The sequence below is a fragment of the Nestor notabilis genome, unplaced genomic scaffold (genome assembly GCF_000696875.1).
Source record: "Nestor notabilis isolate BGI_N333 unplaced genomic scaffold, ASM69687v1 scaffold1460, whole genome shotgun sequence".
Taxonomy (NCBI): domain Eukaryota; kingdom Metazoa; phylum Chordata; class Aves; order Psittaciformes; family Psittacidae; genus Nestor; species Nestor notabilis.
This window is the reverse complement of record NW_009911361.1, coordinates 2,049-12,637: the sequence shown is the minus strand read 5'-3', so window position 1 is coordinate 12,637 and position 10,589 is coordinate 2,049. Positions and strand designations below refer to the sequence as shown.

Below are 10,589 nucleotides of genomic sequence, written 5' to 3'. Positions count from 1 at the left end.
TTCTTTCAAAGCGTTTACTGACTTAGCAGTCTAACAGTCTTATCTCCCTTCCTCAGCTGTGTTTTCTGAGTCAGCAGTAGTTAAATTTTCCAGCAAGCCCTACATGAAAGAAAGTGTAAAGGGTGATTAGGGATTTCCACTAAGTGACCTCACCTTTGAGTGGGACAGTCAACACGTTTGCACTGACATTCTTTCTACAAAGCAGTGCAGTGACAGCTGAAGTCGCTTTCAAGAAGTCACCTCAAAGGTGATCTGACAGTATCAATACCTTAGCTTTTCTTAGCAGAGGAGACAAATCACCTTGAATTTCTTAATTTTCTGAGTTGGTGACAATGGCAACTTATTTTGGAGCTACCTCTGCAGTGTTTTTCGTCTGGGTTACAACATTCATGGCTCAAAATTACTTCATAACAGGTACGTAAATTTCCACTTTTTTAAGTCTCCTAGTTGAACAGTAAAGTACGTGGAAAAAAAGCTAGATTTGCAAACAAAAATGGGGGGGAAGAGTGTGTGTGAATGTGTTTCTGGCACAGGAAACCACAGGGTTTTGTGAATAAAGTGCAATGAAAACTAGGGGAACTTTCATTGTTAGTGTAATTTAATTACTGTCTAAATGCTGTAGCATTATGGTATAAATGCTACAGAACCACTTGTTTTAAAGATCTGGTATTGCATTTAGGATTAAGTTCAGATCTATTGAAATGTGATTTTATTTTATATTTAAACTACAAGAGCAAACAGTTTTGTACAATTCTCAAAGAGCAAAACATGCATGAAACTATGCGTGTCTCTGCTAAAATGCCATCTTTAAAGTAAAGTGTTTTTCTCCAGTTTGGTAACATCCTGACACTGTCTTGATTTGCAAGATTGAAGGAAACATATGGAGGGATCTTGTTCATCTCCAGGCCAGTCTTGCCTGTCTCTGGTTAATACAGTACAAAAGTTCCTATTTTGTCTAAACTATCTGTTTGAAAACATAGGGAATTGCCAACACCAACTTTATCACACAGTTCTTAGACAACCCTCAAATATTACTATATGAACCTTTTTTGTTTTCCATTCAATCAAGGTCATATAGTACTCCTTTCTTCTATATGTTAGTAAAATTCAAATGTCTTCTTCAGACTCCACACTTGACGCAATCTGTTCTAACTGCAGAGGCTACTAGGATATCTTCAGATAACTCAATGTACATCAGATGTTTCCAGATGTTTCACTGTAATTTGCGAGGAGTAAATGCTTGTTCTACCTGTGTAAAAGGGCATACACTATTGTTGCAGACAATTTATTTTCTGATCTGCTAAAAGGCTTCTCATGGAAACCTGGACTGAGTGAATTAGATGCTCAGCTCAAGTCCTGTTGAAATTGTTTGTAGCCTTATCTCCAGGATGGACTTTCTGGATGACCCCTGCATCTGATTCATTGTCTTGCTCTCTCTGGGGCTGCCAGTGAAACCTGCCACCACTGTTCAGGTACTGTGGGACTGTGCCCAGTCCCAGTGAGAGCACTGTTCCTGCTTGTGCTGTGGTTGCCTTCACCTCCTGACTCCTCTTTCCTTGTGGAACAGCCTCATTCTTGCTGCTCGCTGACATCAGAAGCCAAAGGAAAGTCTCAAATAAATGAGAGTGAGGGCCTGGTGCAAGACAAAGTGATAGAAACAACAGCTTCCCCCAAAAAGCAAGAGAACTAATGCACAATAGAGCCAATACCCAGAGCTTACAAAAATCACTTTTCTTCCTGTCCTATGACAACTTTGTCGTCTTGTGAGATTCTTCTGTCTAGGTCTTCCCACCTTTCTCAATAAAACTTATTTTTCACACAAGATCAAAATACTGAGGAGAATGTCCTGTTATTTGTAGATTAACTACAAGGAGCAAAGCTTAAAATATAGCTGTGTGCAGCTTGTGTGCCAAAAAGGATAATATGCTTCTCAAGAGTTAGTCTGTCTCTCATACAAACTCAGCCATCTTTAGAACAGAGTTCAGAGCTGATTTAAGAAGAAATAAAAAGACTTGAAGAGGCTGTTGTTCTTTCTGGACTTCTTTTTCGCACTGTAAAACCACCTAGAATTTAGATTGAAACTGGTAACTTTTCCAAAATATTTATTTTACTTCACTGTTTTGTTTTAAAAAGGCTTAGCAAATTCCAAGGTCAGTTTTGGTCCATGTCCTACAGTTTCTTATCACTTAAGATTTAATTTTTTGGTACTAAAGTTTTATATTATGCTATGCAATAATGCAATTAGTATGTATCATGCAATACTCATGTAAAAATACTTGTATATGTTCGAATGACTAAAGATTGCAGCAGTTTACAAGTATCTAGGGAGCTTTCTTAGATTTCAGGAAATTCCATTCATTCAGCTGCTCAGCTTTATTTGAAATTGGTAAAGTTGGTCATTCCGTTCTCAACATTACATTTTTTAATAGCTGTATTGGCTCAAATCTGAAGATAGGAAAATAACTGGCTAAGTAAGAGATAAGAGGGAAGTCTGAGCATGAAAAGTAGTAATTAAGCATAAACCCTAGAGGAGGAAAGGAGTCTTGGAAACTAAGAGGAATTGTGGGATGTGCCTCAGCACTTAAGACAGGGAGTTATTCAGGAAAACGGAAATGATTCTCGTGAGGACTGGGAGAGTTGACTTAGCAAAAAGGAATCAAGAAAACTTAACAGTGGAACACCTAGAATAAAACAGTCTATTTCAGCTGGAAGGCACCTGCCATGATCATCTAGTCCAACTGCTCAACCAATTCAGGGCTGAACAAGTTACAGCATGTTAAGGGCATTGTCCAAAAAGCCTTTTAAACACTGACAGGCTTGGGGCATTGACCATCTCTTTATGAAGCCTGCTCCAGTGTTTGACTTCACTGCACAAGACTAGTTTGGCCACAATGAAGAGATGCAAGAGGACATTCATGAAGACAGGCAGACTGGAAGAAAGAAATTTGACAGCATGAGGATGATTCACAATGGGACTATCTGGGTAGACGTAAGGCCCTTGATACCTAAAGACGCATCTTTATTGTGCAACGTGGCTTCTCTGCATCCTCCTGCAATATGTTTGGGCTTGTCTTATGCTCAAGTCAGGGCTGGATGCGGGCATGATTTGGCTATGGAGAGCGTTCAAGTGTTCAGTGGCTTACCTGCCATGTGACGACCTACACCGTACCTAGAAGTGTTAATGGGAGGCCACAGCCTTCATCGCTGCTGACATAAATCCACCTAATAATTCAATGATTGCTCTTCCAAAAATTTAAGTCATTTCATCCTGCCTTGAGAGTTTGTGGATTGCCTGTATTCTGATGCATAGAGTTTTATGAGTTATTCATTAGTGTATACACCTGGTGTGGACTCAGCCTGAAAAGCATATTGACCAAGGAGGTAACACCTGTGGCTGTTGGTTATCTGAAATGTTTGCAATTAAATGTTGAAATGTTTCATTTAATATGGCAATTACTGTATGTAGCTCCAAAAAAACCCACCAAAACTGTTTTCTAGTATATGCTCCTGGTGAAATATGGAGACAAAAGAGTAATGTCCTTCCTCCTTGCGTCTGTCAAATCCTCAATTATATGCTGTGTCCTTAACACAGACTAAAGAAGCAGGTGTAATCAGACCTAAGGTCTGCATTTCCTGGTGCACATGTCAGGAACAGTGTGCGCATTTTGGCTATCTAAAAAAGCTGGATGAACTGCCTATGGAGGAAAAAACGGGAAAACAGTCATAAATTCACCTGGCCTACCCCCTCTTTTCCTGCTGCCAGCCAAGCATTCAGTAAATTAAACACTTTACAGTGACTGAAGGGTGGAAGCATCATGCCAGCTAGGAAGAAAAAACAAGTTTAGGAACCATAAGGAACATAATGAATGACAAATCTTCATAGGTGTATCTTCTTATTGGTATATTAATTCCATGAAAAATTATATTGAATATCTTTGATAGAACTCATAGTGGCAGGAATGGTGTACTGACAGAATCAGTGCTGCAGTGCAACTGTTAGTTTCACCTTTTTAATTAAAAAAAAAAAAAAGGAAAAAAACCCTTGTATGATTGCTCTTTCCATTTTGCATGAATATGTATGACAAGTAAGAGTGCCTTTATTAAGAAACTGACTCCAGGTAATGTCTCAAATGCCAACTGTTTGTGCCTTTAGTCTAGTAACAGCCAAACCTCTTTAGATTATTGTGTTAAGAAAATATGTTCTAAGGTATGTCTTCTTTGCTAGAAATTTGTTTTCTACTATCTTCAAGCTAGAAACTTTTAACAGTGTTAAATTCAGTTTAATGTGATCTTCAATTCTTCAGGAGGAATAAATGTTAATATTCAGAAACTAACCTTGAATATTTATGTCTGAATTACAGGTTCCATTCTTCCACCTTGCAGGATCAGAGGTGTAGGAATTTATCTTGAGGAAAAAGTGAATTTCTCAGAAGCAAGTAATGCATGTAATCAATTGAATCTACAATTGGCAAGTAAAGACCAAGTTGAAGAGGCTCTGAAACATGGCTTCGAAACGTGCAGGTATATGACATCTGTTAATGTCTTGTTACCTTTAGTGAACACCTACACACATCTGAGGTTGGCGATAAATCTAATATTTAAAGGACTGATCTTTTCATTGTAGCTATGGATGGGTAAAAGATGGATTGGTTGTCATTCCTCGAATAACATCCAACAAGAAATGTGGCAAGGGCAAGGTTGGACTAGTGCCATGGTATGCTGAACCCTTCAAAACATTTATGGTTTACTGCTTCAATTCCTCAGGTATGTAAGCACGATAACTACATTTTCTGTGTGTTGGTTTGGGTTTTATTATTTTTTAGTATCTGCATGAAAAAAATCATAACGAGTTCTTGTAATTTGTTGGCCCTTCCCCCCGATCTTAAATGTTGTCAAGCTGCACTTAGCTCTGTAGCTTTCAAGAAATACAAAATAGTCACTTCAGTTAATCCAAATTAATAATTTGGTGCTGCCATGAAAGCTCTTGAAGAAGAGTTGCTTTTACCATTCTGTAACATCAAGACAATGCCCTTGATACATTCTGATTATTTAGGCACATTAATTTGAATGACAGTAAATCAAATCTTTATCCAGGTTGTCTGTGTGTGGTCTGTGTTTTCTTGCAAAATGACCACAATGGAGTATTTCAGGAAAAGCTGAATGTTTTACGATTAAAGGAAATTTATTCATTAAACTAAATTAAAATATGAGGTAGAACAGCCAAGAGACCATACAACTAGATTCCCAATCTATTGTCAGTATACTCAAACAGCTTCCTTTAATATGCATCATCCCACGTGTGAAAGGACCTGTCCTTCCTGCTAGTTCTTGCCTGTCTATTCCCTGATAGAAGACACAACAATGGAACTTGGGCCTTGATATAAGTTAGATCATCTCAGCACAATAGATCAGTATTTTGCTTAATGACTCGTGTGGTATTAACTAAAACGAAGTATTTAACTAGAGGCATTGGGTTCCTGCTGGTGTCCCATATCTATGGTTATTACGTAACAACTATCCCAGTAATTAGACCATATATACGGGTTCAGGCAATTATTTCTTATCAGTCCCTAGACCTTGCCAATGACTTTTAGATAACAGGAACAAGAGATTATGTACAAAATCCGGACATTTTTCAGGAAAGATAGGTGAACAAGAGTTGGAAAGAGTGGAAAAAGGTAGATATGCAAGATACTCCCCTGAAATGATATAAAGATCTAAGTGTCTAGTGGCTGTGAACATTGGAGCTTACGAGACTGAGGATAAAGCTCTTAAGGAAAAGGCCATGCCTTCCCCAGTGAGACTTTTTTCATGATCCTGGGCCGTTTTAGTGAATGAAGGTAGGTAATACACGTAGTTGGCTTATGAAGTGTCTGACTGCTGGTAAGAAAGCACTACAGAGAGAAAGCACCATTAAATACTGACTTACCACTTGACCTGTGAAGTTAAAAATGACATGATTGGGCCAACTTAGTTTTTCTCTGTAGAAAGTCCATAGCTTCTATTGACAAATGCATAGGTGAATTAGTACTATGGCAACATTCTCTAAAAGAAGCTGCTCCTATTGTTACTGTTATTTTTTCTGTTTCTATGCAACATGGTGTTTCAGTGTATGAAATACGTGTCATTCTGCATCAGAAATGCCGGGTAGGTTGGCTAATGCTAAGGAGGTAGGAAGTAATTCCAAATTATTTGCTTTGTTTACTATTACAGTATGTGAAGAAAGTTAAGCTTATTGAATGGTTAGAAAATAATGTATATTTAACATCAGGTTGATTCTGCGCTTTATCTTACTTGCCTAACTGGTGCCTATTCTAGGTGTTTCTTACCAAAAAATATTTGGCAGAAGCTTTTTCTGTCAATTTTTCTTCATGCCAAAATCACTTGAAAACTGTAGTGGAAAAAGTAAAAAGCCATTTAGTTTTTTATTCTGTGAATGTAACTGCGTCATCAGGCTTCCCATGGGCATTCACATGGAGAACAATACCTACGTCATTTCCCTGTTATTTATGTTGTAATCTGCTTGTTACCTTAGTGAAATTTTTATAGCTTTACAGAATATAGAAAACTTCACTAGAAAAGTAAAGTTCACATTTTCACATGAGCCTGATTCAGAACTCATCTTTTTCATTTACATATAGAAGTCCACTTGCACCCATATTTTTACAGAGACAACATCCGCATCAGTTAAATGACTTAATTTCAGAGTGTGCCTGAAGTTTGTTTCTTTCTAGCCCCTATTAGAATTGTGTCACTTTTTTCTCTCATGCTAGTACCTGGTTTACCTGAAAGTTTTATGGGCTACTTTTGTTTCCATTAAATTGAAGTAGTTTTCCAAGTATCAACAGTGCACTCATATATTTTGAACATACATATAATACAATAGAAATATTTTTTAATCTTGGATCTGCAGTTAAGGCTCCTGCTCTGCAGGAGATCATCCTGTTGTTTTTTATATGTGTTATTATTCTAAGTACTTCTTTAGGGAATCTTGTTCTTGGTATGCATTTATAAAATGAACATTGCGCTTGCTCAAGAAGGCGTTTAACTATATGTGAGTAATTATAAAATGTGGGTAAGCTGGGTTGTAGCCACAGTTTGAAATAGGCATGCCTGATTTGGGTAAGGCTTTTGTGAATAAACAAATAATAATTTCCAGAAGGGAATGACTGAGGAAGAGTTTCAATAAACGTGTGTACGGTAAGTACAAAACTAACATCCAACAGAACTCCTACATATTTCTTTTTCCTGCTGCAGATGTTCAGATAAATTCATGTACACCAGATCCAACTACAACCATGCTACCTTCATCAAGTGCACCAATGGATTTAACTGTGTCTTCAGGCTCTGATTTGACTGAGAACATCACAGCAGTGCCCAATGTGACTGAGACAGAACAAACCCTGAAAAATATAAAATTTCGTGTAATATGTATAACTGAAACTATACTACCAACCGAGAGGACTACTACAAAAATGCCAGAGGAATACTCACCAATTGACTCTCCTAACTATACTTCCCATGCCGCCTTTAAGAATGATGCTGTTGTCTTTGGAGGTAAAGGCTATTTATGGTAGCTATTTAATCAGAAGGGCTACTTATGTAGTTGTTAGTAGCAAAACTGTTTAATGTTATTTTTGTTTGCTACTCCAGCATCCACAGAATATGAGTCTTAGGGTTTTTGCAAAAGCAAAGCTTATAAGACAGAGGATCTTTAAATAATTTTAAAGTAGAAGTAAGATCTTATACTTTTTGTTAATATTTTAATATGAAATGATGGAAGCTCATTCTGGTTAATGGGATTCGGGATGAATACGTTTCTGAGAAATGTATTAGCAAACACCATGTGCTCAGAGTAATGGAAAACTCAGCAGGCTCTTAAAAAACAGAAGAAGCCAAGAAAGTTTTAAGAACTGTTATTCTCCAAATATGGAGGTGTTCTTGAGATATGAGGTGAGAATAAGTAATTCTAATATACAACCACTGAAAAATGGGCAAAATATGAGAAAAACTATTCTAACTGTAAAGATGTGTTTTCTGGGCAAGTTGTAAAAACCCTCCAGTGAGCAGGTTAGACAAACATCTGTCAGGGATTACCCAAATACCTGATTTTAGTCTTTTGAAAAAAATCAGCTGGAGTATAACTAACCTTGTAAGATTCCTAATGCCTGTCTTCTTGAGTTGATGTTTATGTACTTCTTACTCTAGGCTGTTTTTAGAAGAATCTGGATTTGTGCTCATTAGCCTTCAGAAAGTCAGAATTAAGTACATATAAAAACTCTGTGCCTATCCCACTTTTGTCTCTAGGTATCCCTACTGCACTTCTTGTACTGGCAGTCATCTTCTTCATTATTTCAGTTGTACTAGCAGTCTGCTATATCAAAAAGTAAGTCTTTTTCTTTTTTTCTTTTCTTTTTTTTTTTCTCTTGGACTGCATTAACTCCTAGCATACAACCAGTGAATATTTTAAATATACAGCTAAAGAGCAGAGAATTAATGATAATGACATAACAGTGTAGCACAAAGAACAAAATCTTAAACCCCTTGTTATGCAGATAAAGTTTATTGTTGCTGTTGACTTTCCCTGCCTTAGAAAATGAACCAAAGACAAATATTGCCTATTTTTGATTAGTCTATCATACCCAGTGTGAAACATTTCCAAGTGTGCCAAATAGCAACACTGAAGTGTCTGTCTGTTTGTATACAAGTCTGTTCATGCAGTTTTCTTTTTGTTTCTTTCTATGTCAGACTCAAGGTGAAAGTTTTTATTCTTGGACTATGACTGTGTTCAGAAAAAAAAAATGGTTGAGCTCATTTGTCATATGTAAAGATTTTCAAGACAGTGCATCTTAAATTGTATCTGAAAGCTGTGTGCATTTCTCACATTCTAGCCAGGTAGCTCTATTGTTACGTACCATGAATCCTGAATTACATTGTCTGGTTTTTTAAACAATACAAAAATATTGCTTTAAAAAGCACACTGCTTGAAAAAGCACAATGATCTAGCATGCCACTATTCTCTGTGAGACTTTTGCTTCAGTAAGGCAAAGAAAGTTAATTCTAGATATTTTTCACTTTATTTCTTGAGTGATATTATCAAACAATGTCAGTGTTTCTGCTTTCCTATCCTTTTTTTCTATTCAAAGGTACAAGAAAACCTTCCCATTTTCAAACAAGAATCAGCAAAAAGAAATGGTTGAAACAACTGCTCTTAAAGAGGCCAAACCAAATGACAAAGCCGCTGAGAAGGAAACGAAGAATAACGGTAAAAACATAGAAGAGTCTAAAACCAAGCCTGAGGCCACAGTACAATGTCTAGAAGCAGAAGTTTAAGTGGAAGAATGTACACTGCTTGACAGAAATATAAAACGGAGTGCACTGAACTTCACAATGTTTTTCAACGTGGGTGATTATAAATACTCATGAATATTTTCTCTATCTTAACATATGAAAACCTGGGGCTTTTTTTTATGATTACATCTTTAGCTGTAGATACTGTTGCAGAAGAACATGGAATATTATTTACTTGAAATAAAAAATCCATGATGCATCTCATTTTCATCTTTAATAAGGAAGTTATTAGGAATATGATATTAATGATATGCAATGTGTTAACTATTTGCACAGAATTCAGTTCAATATGTAATGAAATGAGGGTTTTTTTATCTGGCTGGAGGATCTCTGCGAACGTAATGTCAATTAGCTTATTTCCATTAAGTAGTTGCATACCTTTTTTAAAAAGTCTGTTTACAAACAGAAGTCTGTTTACAAGTGAGTAAAACCATCAAACAATCCACCCACTGTCATGCAAATACCCAAGGGTACAAAGATGCCAATGTTTATATACATACAGCAATGAATAACTTTCTTAGATATCTTCATCATATCATAATTTACTGTTTTATTTATTAAAACCTGTATCATTCTTCTGCATCAGATATTTGTTGGGGGTGAAACTTTAACTGTATCTCAGCAGTTATATTTAAGATCTTTTATGTAGATTTAAGTGTGGCTTTCATAGTAAAGATCTCCAGTGGCATGGGACGTTTACAGTACTTCATAAAAAAATAAAGTAAGGTAGATATGTTTGTCTGGAAAGTTTATTCTCATTAAAACTGTCTCACAGTAAAAAGAGCTTAGATAACCTTAATGTTACAGAAATAATTAGTCATTAAAGAAGAACAATACTAGCAATTTATCAAATATTTTCTTGAATAAATGGTTTGTTTAATTTATATTTATACGTGAAGGAGGTTATTACAGGAAAGAAAGTTTCTTTTTAGATCCAGCAGCCTGAAAAACATAGTCTTAAATAAAACAGTAAGAGAACTGCTCACCTATATTGTGTTTTCTGTAGTGTAGGATACTGGGTTATGATCTATTTTTTATTCAAAGAAATTTAAAAGTTGCCCTGTGGTTTTATATTCCACTAGATACTAGGTTGTGAGTTATATTGTATTGCTAATAGCTCATAAATAGCTCATAAATATGGCTCCAAAAGTCTGGCCTCTGTTGATACACAGTCTACCACTGCCATTAAAGCCATAATACTACAGAAAGACTGAGTCGGTACAGCTCTAAGAAATGCT

At 36.3% G+C, this 10,589-nt stretch overlaps 1 protein-coding gene across 1 annotated transcript; it reads left to right on the top strand.

Annotated features, from left to right (window-relative positions):
• The first annotated feature begins 332 nt into the window (after window positions 1–332).
• On the top strand, window positions 333–9,333 carry LYVE1 (lymphatic vessel endothelial hyaluronan receptor 1). Its single transcript, XM_010014244.1, has 6 exons — window positions 333–414; window positions 4,362–4,521; window positions 4,625–4,764; window positions 7,258–7,557; window positions 8,308–8,386; window positions 9,147–9,333. The coding sequence occupies exons 1-6, from the start codon at window positions 333–335 to the stop codon at window positions 9,331–9,333; spliced, it is 948 nt and encodes a 315-aa protein (XP_010012546.1).
• The last annotated feature ends 1,256 nt before the right edge of the window (window positions 9,334–10,589 follow it).